Source organism: Petromyzon marinus, chromosome 4 (genome assembly GCF_048934315.1).
Source record: "Petromyzon marinus isolate PM22_M1 ecotype Great Lakes invasive population chromosome 4, UKy_Petmar_22M1.pri1.0, whole genome shotgun sequence".
Lineage (NCBI taxonomy): Eukaryota > Metazoa > Chordata > Hyperoartia > Petromyzontiformes > Petromyzontidae > Petromyzon > Petromyzon marinus.
This window is the reverse complement of record NC_133670.1, coordinates 6,859,944-6,876,966: the sequence shown is the minus strand read 5'-3', so window position 1 is coordinate 6,876,966 and position 17,023 is coordinate 6,859,944. Positions and strand designations below refer to the sequence as shown.

At 46.4% G+C, this 17,023-nt stretch overlaps 1 protein-coding gene across 1 annotated transcript in view; it reads left to right on the top strand.

Moving 5' to 3' along the window:
- Positions 1-16,063, top strand: part of LOC116938800 (leucine-rich repeat-containing protein 3-like) — a 19,319-nt gene extending 3,256 nt beyond the window's left edge. Inside the window, exon 2 of the mRNA XM_076055307.1 lies at positions 12,522-16,063. Coding sequence (XP_075911422.1) covers positions 12,729-13,496 — 768 coding nt within the window. The 5' untranslated portion in view covers positions 12,522-12,728 and the 3' untranslated portion in view covers positions 13,497-16,063. The remainder of the gene's footprint in view (positions 1-12,521) is intronic.
- The last annotated feature ends 960 nt before the right edge of the window (positions 16,064-17,023 follow it).

Here is a 17,023-nt window from a genome sequence, read left to right as displayed (position 1 = left end):
TCAGAAGCTACCTGGCCACCAGCGAATTGATCGATGGCTCAGCGCGAAACGGCTCGTCACACGTGGACATTTAGAGCGGTGAAATTTCGATTTAAAGCTTTCGTGACTGCAAGGATTCATCTTCTTTGGTTCCTTCGGTAAAGTCACGTAGAATGAGAATAAAATAATAAATTGATCAAATAAAATAACACAATAAAATTCTCACGACGTTTCGGCCACAACACAACGTCGTGAGAATTTTATTGTGTTATTTTATTTTATCAATTTATTATTTTATTCTCATTCTACGTGACTTTAGAGCGGTGGTCAAATACTGCCGATCGCACGTTCCTGCACTGTGGAGGGGGTGTGGGGCTGGGTGGGAAACCTCGGAGGGCCCGGACACAAATGCACGCGATCACGGCGAGAGTGAGTGATCTCGCTAACAACTCCAAATATACACAGCGCGTGTTGTCAGGGTGTCGGGATCGAACCCACGGACCTCCTGCATACCACGCGAGGTAGCTAACATCTCGCCACCGTGGCGCTCCTACGTCAAATAATGACACGTTACAGAATTATCAGGGTTTATAAAAAAAATATATATGCAAAACAAAACGAAGGTGACTGTATATGTTGATAGATTCTTGTGTTAAGAATTTCGCCGAGAGTTAGTAACGGAGCAAATTGTGGCGGGGGGGGGGGGCGGTCAGATGCAATGGGACATTGATGGAGTTCGCGACAGCGTGACACGACGACTTTCGTTCGAACGGACGGTCGACCGACGGACGAAGCCGAGTGATGGAATGGCAGCCGAAGGGCCACGATGCATCGATGCGGGGAAGACGACCACGATGGGAGGGGGAGGCCATCCATCCGGCAGTGGACGAGTTCGGAGCGCCGTATTTGCGATGCGAGCCAAACTTCTTGATTCACGTGACCCGTGCGTTACAAACGGTGATGCATCAATGACTACATTAGTACCGATGATGAGTATTATTGTTGCTCATGAGGCGCACAGTGAATCGCGTTTTTAAGCGGCGGTTTTTTCCGGTGAATGCGAATGTTATGGAAAGAATCGCATTTGGCTAAAAGAGCTAGTAAACGTGCAGAAACGATGCAAGAAACGAGAAACAGTAACAAACACTGTTACAAAAATACATTATTCAATTACCCCGTGGCCTGAATCGCGATACTGCAATACACTGACTGGGGACGGGTGAATAGCAACACCTGCTGAGTGAGTGGGTGGGTGAGTGAGTGGTTGAATGGGCGGGTGAGTGGGTGGGTGAGTGGGTGGGTGAATGAGTGGGTGAATGAGTGGGTGAGTGGGTGGGTGGGTGAATGAGTGGGTGGATGGGTGAGTGGGTGAGTGGGTGGGTGGGTGAATGAGTGGGTGGGTGAGTGGGTGGGTGAGTGAATGAGTGGGTGGGTGAGTGGGTGGGTGAATGAGTGGGTGAGTGAATGGGCGGGTGGATGAGTGGGTGAGTGAGTGGGTGAATGAGTGGGTGGGTGAGTGGGTGGGTGGGTGAGTGGGAGAGTGAGTGGCTGGGTGAGTGAATGAGTGGGTGAGTGAATGGGCGGGTGGATGAGTGGGTGAGTGAGTGGGTGAATGAGTGAGTGGGTGAGTGAGTGGGTGAATGAGTGAGTGGGTGAGTGGGTGGGTGAATGAGTGGGTGAGTGAATGGGCGGGTGGATGAGTGGGTGAGTGAGTGGGTGAATGAGTGGGTGAGTGAGTGGGTGGGTGGGTGAATGAGTGGGTGGGTGGGTGAGTGAATGAGTGAGTGAGTGGGTGGGTGAATGAGTGGGTGAGTGAGTGGGTGGGTGAGTGGATGGGTGGCTCAGTGGGTGAGTGAGTGAGCGGGTCAAATCGGTGGTAGTGCAATGGTTAGCGCACTGCGCTCAAAACCAGGTGACCCGAGTTCGAATCCCTCTCACGGCCAATACCAGTGACGATTATCTGAACCGGTCCTGGGCATCCCCTATGCCGACTCAGCGTCAAATGAGAACCCGGTTCGATGTGTAAACATCGAACCGGGTGTTGTGCTGGCCACCCACCCCCTCGTGTGCCGTGCCGGCCTTCATAGGTGCTCGCCAACAGCACTTGTCCCGATAGTCTTGTTAAGGTTATACGGGGGATCTTTGTCTGTGAGTAGGTGAGTGAGTGAGTGGTGTTCTTACAGAAGCGCGACTCAGAGAAAAGATTTGGGCATCAGTGCTAGCCCAACCCCCCCATCTCAGGTCGTTACGATAGCGTTTTGGTCAATGGATGTACTTGTCACGTCATAGATTAGTGGAGTTACCACAACTGGCACCATGTGTGTGTGCCTTTCTTTTCTACCAATGGGAATATTTTCTTAAAAGTAATTCTGTCCCTATCGTGAATAAATTCTACCACCGATTTAACATCAAATATTCAGCCTCACTCCTTAATTTGCGATTCAAGTGGGTCTGATTTGGCCATTGGAGGATGATGGATGTTGACTTAAGGCTTTCGTGACTGCAGGATTTCATATTCTTGGGTCTTTCGGTAAAGTCACGTCGATGGGTTCAAATAAAATAACAAAAAAATAACAAACAAACAAAAAAGTACGACGTTTCGATCGCAGCACAAGCAATCGTCATCAGGAGAAAAAGAGCGGCAAAGCTGCTGCTGCTGCTGCTGCTGCTGAGGCGGCGGGGCTGTTTTAAAAACGGTTTTAGAATTTCGCCGAGAGTTAGTTACGGAGCAAATTGTGTGTGGGTGGGTGGGGGGTGGCAGATGCAATGGGACATTGATGGAGTTCGCGACAGCGTGACACGACGACTTTCGTTCGAACGGACGAAGCCGAGTGATGGAATGGCAGCCGAAGGGGCACGATGCGTCGATGCGGGGAAGACGACCACGACGGGAGGGGGAGGCCATCCATCCGGCAGTGGGCGAGTTCGGAGCGCCGTATTTGCGATGCGAGCCAAACTTCTTGATTCACGTGGTCCGTGCGTTACAAACGGTGATGCATCAATGACTACGTTTTAAAACAGCCCCGCCACCTCAGCAGCAGCAGCAGCAGCAGCTTTCCCGCTATTTTTCTCCTGATGACGATTGCTTGTGTTGCGATCGGAACGTCGTAGTTTTTTTGTTTGTTATTTTTTTGTGTGGTTATTTTCGTTGAGCCTATCTACGTGACTTTACCGAGAGACCCAAGGAGATGATGGATCTTCTTTGGTTCTTTCGGTAAAGTCACGTAGAATGAGAATAAAATAATAAATTGATAAAATAAAATAACATAACACAATAATATTCTCACGACGTTTCGGCCACAACACAAGCGGCCTTCATCAGGTGAAGGGACGAGATTGTCTGGTAGGACAGCGCTGGAGAGCGCTGTCCTACCAGACAATCTCGCTGTCCTACCAGACAATCTCGTCCCTTCACCTGATGAAGGCCGCTTGTGTTGTGGCCGAAACGTCGTGAGAATATTATTGTGTTATGTTATTTTATTTTATCAATTTATTATTTTATTCTCATTCTACGTGACTTTACCGAAAGAACCAAAGAAGATGAATCATTGCAGTCACGAAAGCTTTAAATCGAAAGATGATGGATGTCTTCTCAGTGCCCTCCGGTTTTTCCCTCCAAATTTTAGAAACATGCCTTTGAGAGCATTTAGCTGCCATACATTTGCACGTGAGAAGCCACTTCGTTGAGCTATCATTTGTGGCCAACTCGCTTCTGAAAAAGAGCTACATAGCTCAGTGGGCCTTACCTGGTAAAATGACGCGTAGTTTTAATATAGTAGTTTTTTAGTTTCGCGGTTCGAACTCAGCGACCACCCTGGTTAATACTGCAGCGTGTGTGTACTACCCATTTGAATCCGACACCATCTGCTTCACAGTGGACGTTCGGGAGATCCCCTGACGCTATTCGCAAGACATCGTGTGCCATTGTGTGCTTCAAATTGGCCAAATTCGAAAATTATCTGCAATTTATTTAATTGGTGTAATGCATCGTAAAAATTCCCCCCCCCACCCCTTTTCTAGCATACTAATGCCCCAGGTTACTCTTGCAAATGAGACTCATCCTGATCTCACCTTGTTAAACAAAATACATTTGAAACGCAGCTGTAAGGTAAGGCACACTACCCTACTACGCTACATTATACACTGCTGCACGGCACCTCTTCCGTAGCTCTCTATTTGCCCATTGTCACCGGGCAAAGCCATCCTACTATCCGCAATTTCACGGATAATACGAGATATTTTCTTGCATATTAGGATGCGCTCGCCTCTAATCTGTGACATTGATAATCCACAAACAGACCACCCCCACGGCAAATGCAGATAAGATGAGTAGCACCGTACCCCATCTCAAATGGTGTCTTTTGAGAAAGCAATGGTTTGTGACTGATGGACAATTGTCATTTGAGTAACTTCTCATGGAAAAGAAACGAAGCTAAACATTTTTATTTTATTTTACCAGTTAAGGCCCACTGAGCTGTATAGCTCTTATTCAGAAGCGACATGGCCACCACAAATGGTAGCTCAATGAAGTGGCTTATCACGTGGAAATTTAAAGCAGCCAAATACTCTGAACGCGTGACGTTGATTCTAAATGTGGCGGGGAAAAAAAAAACGGAGGACCCGAAGAACAGTCCACGCGACCACGGGGAGAACACGCAAACTCCAAATATACCGCAGGCATCAGGGTCGGGATAGAACCTACGACCTCCTGCATACCAGGCGAGGTCGTTAACATCTCTTAGCCACCGTGATGATGATGATGAGAGAGAGACACGCAAACTCCAAATATACCGCAGGCATCAGGGTCGGGATAGAACCTACGACCTCCTGCATACCACGCGAGGTCGTTAACATCTCTTAGCCACCGTGATGATGATGATGATGAGAGAGAGACACGCAAACTCCAAATATACCGCAGGCATCAGGGTCGGGATAGAACCTACGACCTCCTGCATACCAGACGAGGTAGTTAACATCTCTTAGCCACCGTGATGATGATGATGAGAGAGAGACACGCAAACTCCAAATATACCGCAGGCATCAGGGTCGGGATAGAACCTACGACCTCCTGCATACCAGACGAGGTCGTTAACATCTCTTAGCCACCGTGATGATGATGATGATGAGAGAGAGACACGCAAACTCCAAATATACCGCAGGCATCAGGGTCGGGATAGAACCTACGACCTCCTGCACACCAGACGAGGTAGTTAACATCTCACCACCGTGGCGCCACTGACGCCTGTGGAGGAGTCCCGTGGAGAAATCTGGAGTGCCCAGAGAAAAAAAAAAACTACAACAAGCCCCACACAGGTAGGGTGACTACAATTGGCGTGCGTGATCTTTCGGGCACCGCATTGTCTGGTAAGCGGGGGTCTTAAACAGGTTCCACCCTTTGTATGGTCAACCAAACCCCACCCCCCAAGTGACAGGATGAGAGGTGTGTGCCACTTCAACCGATGCGTCCAGTTCTCACGTTCTAAAACGCCGAGTTATACAGGCCACACTTGCGTAGTGCACGATGTTTGCTCGTGAATAGATACGTGCAGTGTGCATAATCGTGTTTGCTCGTGGACTTGAGTTATTGACTGACATGAGGAGTTGACCTTTCAGGGACCATCGAGGATGATGTCTGGAACTCCTCTTCCCCAGTTGAAATACGTCCACTGCCGTTGAATCAACAAATCACCCTCATTGCCATTCACGTAAGAGCGGCTTATACTGTACACATTTTGGGAAGCCTGCGTGTGTAATTGTTAGTGGTTTTCATTATTCGTGGGTTGCCAATTGACGATAATTAATTGAACTGCTGCCATTAAAATATCTACGAGTGAGCTTTTTTATATTAAATATCGCACATCATAAATACGTGTACAAGTCATTCCGTGGAACTTCACTATACAATTGAAGATTAACTTGAAAATGAATCAAATAATTCATTCGCAATGTGATAAAAACCAGAACAAGCACCAATAAATCATAAATTTGAAAAACATAACTGTTTAGGTGTTATTTAAAAACAGTGACACACTGATTGACTTGAGGATAGAATTCCATACTTTATGGCTGTAAAACCAGAGGTCCGTCATTGACAAGCAGAGTACGTACTGAACACACAGACACGTGCTGCTGATGAGCATCATGGCAAAAGGGTTAAATTTGGGGAGGGATGCTGAAAGATCCCCCTTTGTAAATTCACTCACTCTAAATGCAGAACAAGAGGCGCATGCAACATGCCCACCTAGGTGAGATGAATTTAGATGGTGCAGTTGCAAATGGAGAGATGCAGCAGCACCAGCAGCATTCCTTGTCAAATTAAACTCCTGATAGCGTAGCTTTCTCCTTCCGCTTCCGAAACGCAGTCTGACTGGTTTACATTGGTTACGGTAGCACCGTTATACGCTGCAATACCACAGTGTCACTTCGCAGTGACAAAAATCTAACCGCATCTCAAGTCGCTTCGCAAGTATACAGGTTACGAGGATCTTTGCGATACATTAAATATACAACAGCGTTCTAGAATAAAGTAAATCTGACCGAAAATGAAACCACCAAACAAACTGAGAGCTCAGCAATTGCTCAAGCATGATTATCTAACAGCTGCAGACGTCGGAGAGTAATTTTAGCTTTAAAAAAGTAAATGGTTACATACAGGTAAAATACATAAATCATAGCCCAGAATGTCACAACTCAGCAAATTCCCGAGGCTCAACCAACGCAACGCAACGAGCGTGCAAGCATGAACGCAGAGCGTCTAGATACACCACTCAATAAATTCATGAACGCCCTCAGCTCTGGGTCATTTTCAGTAAATCAACACAAACCTACGGATTAGATGACAGGGCCCAGGCAAATTTGGGCTACCGAAATTGGCTGATCAGTTCCCTTGCAAACTGATCACGAAGGGGTCCTCTCACAGATTCAAGCAATCCCCAACAGTACGTAAGCCGCTCACCGTGGCAGAGTGGAAAGGTTTGACATTTCGGTTAACCCAAAGGGTAAACGCCTATTCACAAAGCACCGGGGCCGGGTAAGAATATAAAAAGACACACAATGCATTAAACGAAGTAACATTGTGAGGAAAAAAACGAAGGCGCATAAAATCAACGCAACAAAAAGGCGCCGTCAAAAAGTAAAATAGATGCAGCAAAATAACAACATTGACTTAAAATGTAAACAATCCGGTCTATCCAAAAGCAAAGAAAGCTTGGCATAAGTACAGTATATATGTTTCTGAGCAGTAAATCACATCTGCATTCAAATGAACGATGTCTTTTTCGCCTCGGTGACGGCATTTGTTGTGTTTAAGGTGACACGATAATACGAAAAAGGTGAGGCCACCATTGAGAAGTTTAGAGTATTTGGCTGCTGCTATAAATGTCCACATGGTGAGCCACTTCGTTGAGCTATCATTTGTGGCCAAGTCGATTCGCTTCTGAACAAAGAGACATATAGCTCACTGGGCCTTACCTGGTAAAATATGTTTTTTAAGTTTATAAAAGGCAACCCGTTCTCCCACCCTCGCTCCTTCAACGAAGAAGGAGAAGCAACGCCGCTTGAACTCTCTCCTGAAGCCCTCTCGTTGTGGTCAGCAGACCGTGGACATTGGCTTTTAGTCCCGGAACATCTTACCGTATGCAAGATTAGACGAGAGCTCGAAAGGTCGGATTGAACAAAAATTTTTTTTTAAAGGAGTAACAATTTAAGACGTGGCTACATCTCCTGGGGAATGAGCAAGGGTGGACAGTTGCTCACGAGACGTCCCACTCTTCGACGGTGTTCACTGCACCTGCACCGCGGGGGTGTCTCTGGGGGAGTCTCCCTTCGCTGCGTAAAGTTTCGCGTCGATTTTGTTTAGCCAGGCGAGAACTCCAGAGACCTGGAGGAGTGACGTTTGCAAGAAATGTTTCAGGTCACCAAATTGAAAAGAGCATACATTTTTATTTAAAGCTTTCGTGACTGCAGTGATTCATATTCTTGGTTCGTTCGGTAAAGTCACGTTGAAGGGAAACAATAAAATAATAAAATATATAAAATAATAAAATTCTCACGACGTTTCGACTGTAACACAAACAGTCATCATCAGGTGTGAAAACCAACGGCAAGAACATTTGAAAGAAGTGGCGGTTTGTATTTATTTATTTTTAAACGTTAGCACCACGGATAGTGATTTGACAGTTTGTTTCGAGGGACGAGTCCATCTATGTTCGGAAAAGAGGAGGGGGGAGACGAAAATTTTATGTATGCAGTCTGAAAGCCACCGTAAGCGTGAACAATCAATTAAGACCTGAAATGGTGTATCAAATCCTTCCAATGATTGCTAAGCCAGAATCCATCTTCTCGGTTGAAATTGTCTCTGTGCTTGTATATGTGGATTAGCCTCATGAACGAATCTCTCATGGTAGCCCGATGGCTTGCAAAGAACCTCTGTCTTGGAGAAGTCAATGTCATGTGAGGCTACTGAATTATAACAATGATCTGCCACGGCGGAGGTGTTGGTTCAACCGTGTTTAAGGTCTGCTTTGTGTTCACGAATGTGGTCCGAGACGTCGTTTGGTTTCTCCAATGTAACTACTACCACAGAGGCAACTTAATTTGTAGACACCAGGGTACTGTATGTCCGGAATCACATCTTTTACAGAAGGAACCAGATCACGGATTGTATGTAATGTGTTGAAACGGACCTGGATCTTGTGTTTATTCAAGATTTTGGAAATCTTTTTTGTGATCCCCGCAATGTAGAGTAAAGTGATGGTTTTGAAAGGCTCCTCAAGAGGGTCCATCTTCATGGTTTGAGTGATAGCTTTGCGGATTGTATAGTCGGAGTAACCATTAGCCTTAAGAGCTTGGTGTACGTGCTTGAGTTCACTGCCTATGTGTTCCTGGTCGGATATGCATAACAAGTATGTTGAAATTCTTGGTTCTTTCGGTAAGTCACGTAGAAGGGAAATAATACAATATTGTTTAATTATTGTATTGTTTCCCTTCTACGTGACTTTACTGAAAGAACCAAGAACATGAATTCCTGCAGTCACGAAAGCTTTAAATCAAAATGTATGTTGAACTTCTTTCGCACCGTACGTAGCCGAGCGTTGTAATCGGAGGTGCGGGGGAAGGACAACAAACTAAACACACAGAGCAGTAAAGTTAAATCAAGGACAACAATGGAACAGAAAGGAATCGGAGCTAGAACAACTGTGTCGTCATATGAGACATTGGTAATCATGCAGAGATGTAAACCAATGTTAAATAATACATCTCCAATGGTGAAAGTCGCCTTATTTCAGACTGATTATCGTCCAATTACAATTAAGTTACATAAACACCTCCGATTAGCACGGTTGGCCACATACGGTGCGAAAGACGTTCAACATACATACATACACAAACATTTAACAGACTAGCCTATAGCCCGTCCAAGGACGGGTAGATTGCATCCATTCGTGTGCAGACCTATTTCATTTAAAGGTTATAATCCCTTGTTCATCACGACGTCCTTTTTACTGTGATGTCCCAACAGCGTGACGGAGATCACGTGACGTGAGGGTTCTGCCTTTGTAGTGAGGGTTGTGAGTTGACGCCGAGGAGGGGGGAGGAGGTGCCTCGCCCCCCCCCCCCCCATGTGGAGTGACGTCACCCGCTAATGATTATTAATGAGGGGAGGGGGGGTCCATTTGGAGGACGTCACCTGGTCATGATTATGAATGAGGGGGGGGGGGTTCTCCGTGTGGAGTGACGTCAAACGCTCATGATTATTAATGAGGGGGGGGGGGGCATGTGGAGGACGTCACCTGTTCATGATTATTAATGAGGGGGGCTGGTCGACGTGGAGTGACGTCACGCGCGTTACACACAAACAGACATTCTTGGCTCATCATAGTAGTAATGTAAGCTGGCCTTTGTACTATTATATAAGCAGACAATGATACACATCAAATCCAATTCCAAGTGAAGTTATGATTTAAAAAAAAAATCGACAGCTTCATATCAAATTGTGATTAAGAAGGGAGAGTAGCCAGCAACGCTTTTCCAGGTGGCTAGGGCATTAACAGAGAATAAGTGCTTTATATTACACATGCTTTAATAGAGAGGAGAATAATTCGAGTCATAAATCAATTGAAGCCAGGGTTGTAAGGGACTAAACAGTTGCAGTGTGAAAACAGCCATGGCACGTGCAATGACGTGAGATGGATTTGCGGTGGCATTAAATGTATGCATGTTGAACTTCTTTCGCACCAATCGTAGCCAACCGTGCTCATCGGAGGTGCGAGGAAAGGACGGAAAACCCACCACCAAAAAAGCAATGATAGCAGGGCCACGTGATCAGTTCTTCTTTCCAACTTCTTTCCAACAGTTACGGGCGAGGAAAGATCTCCCCCAAGAAGATTCACTCGCTCTAACCGTGGGAATTTAACCTCCGGACGTTTCCACGTCGAATCGTGAGGCCTTTAATTACTGCCGGTCCCACGCGTCAGTTCCCTGGAGTTACTGCTCGGGAGTTTCCAACGATGGGCATGCTGTCCTCTCATCCAGATTAATCGAGCCGGGTTGCCACTCTGACTGTCTCTATATCGGTGCAACGACTGAAGTCCTCTCTGTATACGTACACACATACGTATCGTAGATGGCACGGGGAAAGGTATTCAAGACAACGGAGGCAGCTGCAGACAAGCAGCGATCGAACTCCCATTTACGGGAGGCTCACTGGAGGGTTTGAAACTTGATTGGGAGTCAGCGGAGGAATCTGAACATCTGGGTGATGGTGCTGGTGAGTAGTCTGATGGTAGTATTGGTGGTAGCACTTGCCCCAACAGACTATATAGGCTATACGGGGGGGGGGGGATCTATGTCTTTGGAAACATTGTAGATCTATTGTAATCTGAAAGTGAGGTGTTGGGGAGGCCACAGAGGAGAAATGTCCAAAAGCTGTCAGAATTTAGCAGCGGGAGGACACCGGGCCGTCACATCGAGTACCCCAAGTCGCTGCCCAGCACGTGGTTCAGAGCAGCCAGCAAGAAGGGGAAATCCACAGCACCATGCTGTAGCTCTCAAGCTGGGTCTCCATCCGTGGCAGTCTTAGGATTGGTCTATACATGATGTACGAAACAATAGCACAATTGGCTCAATAGGGTTTGCCCAAATCACAAGATGATGCTTTTATTCGTACGAACATACACACACACTCACCAGTTAACACAACCACATCACCCCAATACTGTACTCTTATTTATACACTGACTCAAAATCCAGTCCGGCACCAACTCGAATATTTTCTGTCACAATTGACTCTGTGGGGTTTGCTCAAATAGCGAGGTTATGGTTTGATTCGTACATAAAAATCCCGTATTTATACACAAACTCAAAAATCCAGTCTACAAGATTCTCCATAGACGGCGACATTGCCAGTCTCTCCCCCTCTCATCTCACGCCTCCGTTATGGTCTCTCTATTTACTCCACCAACGAAGGATTCTTTCTCACCCCCCTCCCCTTCCCCCGTTAACCTGCATCCCCATCGCCTGGTCTGGCATTCCCTCTCAACAATCATTCACATCGCCAAGACTGAAGTGAAGGCTTAAAGCACCTGACTTTTCTTCAAAAGCCTGAGGATGAATGTCTCCTCTCTGTGAAGTGTCTTCATTGTACGGTACTGTGCCCTTGCTGGTTCCCTCAACGTGCATGTCCAATTATATTGGACAGGACTTTCGAGATACCTTAATATATATAATTCAAATGATATTGTATCGAACACAAATCCCACTTCATAGCTGCCCTTTCTTCCCCATTTTAGCCGTCAGAAATTTTGGAGAAGCAACCCTCAAACTGGTGGCTTTATTGAGCGGATGTTTGATGTTGCAAATGTAACAGATTTGAGTTTTGGATTCGTTCAACTCGAGATATTTTTAACCGATCGAAAATTAAGAATGCACCGGTTCAGATTATGATGACCACAGCAAACAAACCAATAACAAACAGCTGCCTCGCCTTCCGTTTACATTCCTGAGCCACCAAGACGCGCACTATGCCACGATCATTCTTGGTTCTTTCGGTAAAGGCACGTAGAAGGGAAAAAAAAAATTATGCCATGCTCGTTAATCAGAAGCGCTTTTGACATTTTGACTGTAATGCACGGACGGTGATTATATTACACAGACTAATCATAGCCCCACGTAATCGCATTTGTATCGATGATACTAAAAAAAGTACAGTGTAATGTTTTTTGGTTCTTTGTATTCAGCTGGCGGCAGTTTCTCTGAATGTATTCAAGTGTTCGAGGCTTTTGTTGATACATGTACCATGAGTTCCAATTCAAAAATTGTATTATTGGTTCGTAGCTAACACTCAGATATCGTATCGAAAAGTATGATTTACAATAGCCAATTTACACTTATGATTTGAAGTACAGTATAATTGAAAAACAAGAAATAATTTACATTTTTTGCCGAAAGCTTCTAAACATTCAAGATTTCAAATACTTTATGAAATGTAAAGTCAGCCTAAGCTTTGCAAATTAAACGTGCCCATTCGCTGTGAGGGTGTGCAGAGCTTGCAGCTGACGTGGCCACGTGACAGGCGCTCTTCATGCCCCCACGCAGTTGTCCGTGACGAGGAGCCCTCGATGGCAACGCTGTGAAACGCGACAGACATTCTCTGTAAAGCGTTGCGTGCCACAGAGGGCGGCGGGGCAGCAGCAGCAGCAGCAGCAGCAGGAGGAGGAGGAGGAGGGGGCCGATGTGGTGAAAGGAGGAGCATGCTGCGGCTAACGGCGTGGTCATCGCTCGCGTGGCGAGGCTGCCTGCTGCTGTGGACCCTCTGCTGCCCGCTGCGCGGCTCTCCGCCGTGCCCCGGCGCCTGCAACTGCACGCTGGGAGCGAACGCGCAGAGGACCGTCAGCTGCAGCCACGCGGGCCTTAGCCACGTCCCCGACGACCTGCCCGCCGACACCGCGGTGCTTCTGCTCGACGGCAATCGAATCGGAGCGCTGCCCGCCGGTCTCTTCCAGGGCCTGGGCCAGCTGCGCGAGATGAACCTCTCGGGCAACGTCATCCAGAGCGTGAGCGCGGCCGCCTTTCCCGAGGGCATCACCTTCCTCGACCTGTCCGCCAATCGACTGCTCAGCCTTCCCAGGGAGCTCAAGCAACTGAAGGCGCGCGTCCGCCTGGACGGGAACCCCCTGCACTGCGGCTGTCAGCTCCAGGAGCTCTTCGCCGTGCTGGACGTGGACGCGCGCACCGCCAACGGGGTGCTGTGCGCCACGGCCGTGGTGGACAGCGCCCGCGGGAGGCCCTTCTTCGAGGTGATGGAAAAGATGAACTTCTGCAACATGCCGCGCAAGACCACGGACGTGGCCATGCTCGTCACCATGTTCGGCTGGTTCACCATGGTGGTCACTTACATCGCGTACTACGTGCGCACCAACCAAGAGGACGCCAGGCGTCACATCGAGTACCTGAAGTCGCTGCCCAGCGCGCAGTTCAGAGCAGCCAGCGAGGGGGATACCCACAGCACCATGCTGTAGCTTGCTGAGCAAGGGCACCTCTATGCGTGGCAGTTTCGGGATCGGTCTGCACGTGATTTACTCAAAAAGAAAAAAAAAACATAGCACAATTGACTCGATAACTTTTTTGCCCAAATCACAAGACGATGGTTTTGTCCGTACAAAACAAAGGCAAAGATCCCCCGTATAGCCTTGACAGACTGTTGGGGCAAGTGCTCTTCGCGAGCAGCACCTATGAAGGGCGGCACGGTACACGAGGGGGTGGGTGGCCAGCACCGCGCCCGGCCGCCTTTGTCTCCCCAGTGGCGATGTTTACACACCGCACCAGGTACTCATTTGAGGCTGAGTCGACCTAAGAGAGGCCCACGATCGGTTCAGATAATCGTCTCTGGGTATTGGTCGTAGCGCAGCGTAGCGCTAACCGCTACACTTTATTCGTACACACACACACAAATAAACACAGCCACATTGCCCCAATACTGTACTCACATTTATACACTGACTCAAAATCCAGTTCGGGACCCACTCGATTATTTTCTGTCACAATTGACTCTGTGGGGTTTGCTCACATCAAAAGGTCAGTGTTTTGTTCGTACAGAAACGTCCCGTATTCATACACAAGCTCAAAATCCAGTCTGCAAGATCCTCCATAGACTGCCCTGCTTGCCGGCCTGTCCCCTCTCTCTCCCCGTGATGTCCTCTCTCCTCCACCCACCAATGTTTTCTGTTACCCCCCTCCCTCCCCGTCAACCCGCATATAATGTGAGGGGCAGATCGCTTATTTCCCCCCCCCCTCCTCCTCCCCTGGTCTGGCATTTCCTCTCAACAATCATTCACATCGTCTAGACCCTTCCTTGCCTTGTTCACCATCAAGGCTTAAACTTCAACTTTTCTTCAAAGCCCAAGAATAGCCGTCTCTTCTCTGTGAAGTGTCTTCGTTGCACATTTACTGTGCCATCGTCTCACTCCGTCTGCCCTCAACCACATTACCAAAACAACAACAACAACAGCAAAAACCTTCCGTCTTTGCTGCTTCCGTCCAAGTGCGTGTCCACTTATGTTCTACAGGGTTTTGAGATACTTTTGTATCATTCAAAGTATATTGTATCAAACAAACAAACAAACGAAAATCTCACTTTATATCTGCCACGCGGGTCCGAATACACTGATTGGCTACGTTGGCTGAATATAACATTAACAGGAGCACGCCCGCAGCATAAGGTAGGGTGTGCTGGCTTCAACTCAGGTTGATAACTTGCTTGTACCTTTCAAAGTTACGGTGGCGAGATGTTAACTACCTCGCCCGGTATACAGGAGGTCGTGGGTGCGATCCTAACCACTGACACCTGTATATTTGGAGTTTGCATGGTCTCTCTCTCTCCCCGTGGTAGCGTTGGTTTTTCACCGGGTCCTCCGGACTTTTGCCCTCCACTTTTAGAAACATGCTTTTAGAGTATTTGGCTGCTATACAGTTCCATGTGATAAGCCACTTCGTTGAGCTATCTTTTGTGGCCAGGTGGCTTCTGAAAAAGAGCCACGTAGTAGCTCAGTGCGACTTACCTGATGAAATCAAATAGTTCCGTTGAAGTTGAGTTTTATAATCAAGGATGGTTTGCGATGAAATGCCGATACAGTATCACATGCGCAGGTAGTCCAATGATCTCTGCTGGTATATTAAAAACTGTTGACAGAAATAATGTAAAAAAAAACTATACATCGTTCTCTGACGTGTCGCCAAGATGTTCACATATTGCATCGGTTCTTTTCAGTGGTGGTGTTTTGACGGGGTTTGTGCGTTGTGTTAAAAGTCATATTTTTGTAATTTTGACTGTATCAGTGGATATGTTTAAAAGAAAAGTAACTGCAACGTTGCAGTTAATGTTGCCGTCTGACTGATTGTGATCGCCCAGTCAGAATTCAGCTTGTGATTAGAGTATTTGCCGGGTTTTACGCCTTTCGTGTCACTTGATGTCGTGCATCATAGACACACGAACACTCATATTGCCCTTACATTACAGTATAACAATCTTACAAGGGATATATTGCTATTTTATGGTAATATTTTTCTACACTAAATTCACACGGTCATCCCATCCAGGTGGCTCAGCAGGAGAGCGAGGGGACAACACAATCTCAATGTTGGGTGTCCAAAGCACGCTTGGGGGGTTGACTGAACCCATCATCCCTCTGGGGCTGATAAAGTGAGTACCACTTCGTTTGGGAAGTCAGCACTAGTTGTCCTACGGATAGACTCGCCATCCACCATACATATGTGGACTTTCTACCATTGGCTCAGGAATGTAAACGTGAGATTAGCAAGGCCTCATTGCTCATTGGAGCAGGAAATCACTAACGTTGGACTAACATGATAACTGTTCTGTACATTGCCTTAACTTTCAGGGGCTTCTATACCACTCTCGACCTTTATGTAAATGTTTGGCTGGCTCTGTCTCAAGGAAAAGGCCTTAAATGGGTGAAATAGATTGGCGTCTCTCATGCTGGAGAGTGCTTCATGTTATCCTGAACGAAGCTCGTGGGCGGAATGATTGCATTGCATTTGTCAGAAAATAAAAGTTCAATTTCTAAAATGTGCTTTTCTTTTGTCAACCTCACTCAAGCAGCATTGGCACGATTTATTTTTAGCATGAGCTACAAAGTAAGACATATATTTTTGCGTATTGTACATTTTTGTATCTCGTATGGTACGCGTATGTTTTTTTGTGTTTAAAGCCCACTGTGGGAACATTGGTTATTAACAATTGCCTTTTATATATTACAACATACATTTTTGGAAGTATTTTTTGAAGTGCCTCACTTCATTCTTTACTCTTATTGATTAGGTCAGCAGTTCTCACAACGTGCCTATAACAATTTTTGCAATAGTGGAGCAATCGATAGTGTTTATATTTCCTGAAATCGACTTGTACACAAATGAATCATACACTGCAACAAATAGAGCAACATTTTTAGTCTGCTTACACGGTTAACGTTTAGCATTAATTTCAACCGTTTCCACGGCAACCACACCTTTACATAAATAAATACAATATGAACACACTCCTCAACAATACTGTGCACTTAAAAAAACTAAATACACAATCGGTGACGTTTCAAGCAATTGTCCTTCTTCATAGCACAGGGGGCCAAAGAGTATTTTCCCGAAACGTGGATGACTTTATATTTTTTCTTGTCAAGGCAAGTTTTGGTGGCGAGTGTGTTGAGATTACTAAATAATTCGTTTGCATCAACATGCTAGCGAATACAATTACAACATAACCAAGGACGTGTCTTTGAAGATACAAAAGTATTTAACATATGCAATATTACTCATTCTGGTGGTTAGGAATTCGAAAATCGCCATACACAGTAAAAGGTATTACATAGTAAAAGGTATTAAATAAAATGCCAACATTTGACGTGGTTACACTCGGATAGGGCCCTTTTGGATTCTTGGCACCCTGAATTTCGATCACTGCCGCACTGTGAGGCACTGTTAGATTCTTCGATACTGTTCGATACTGTTATATTTTTAGATACTATTAGATACT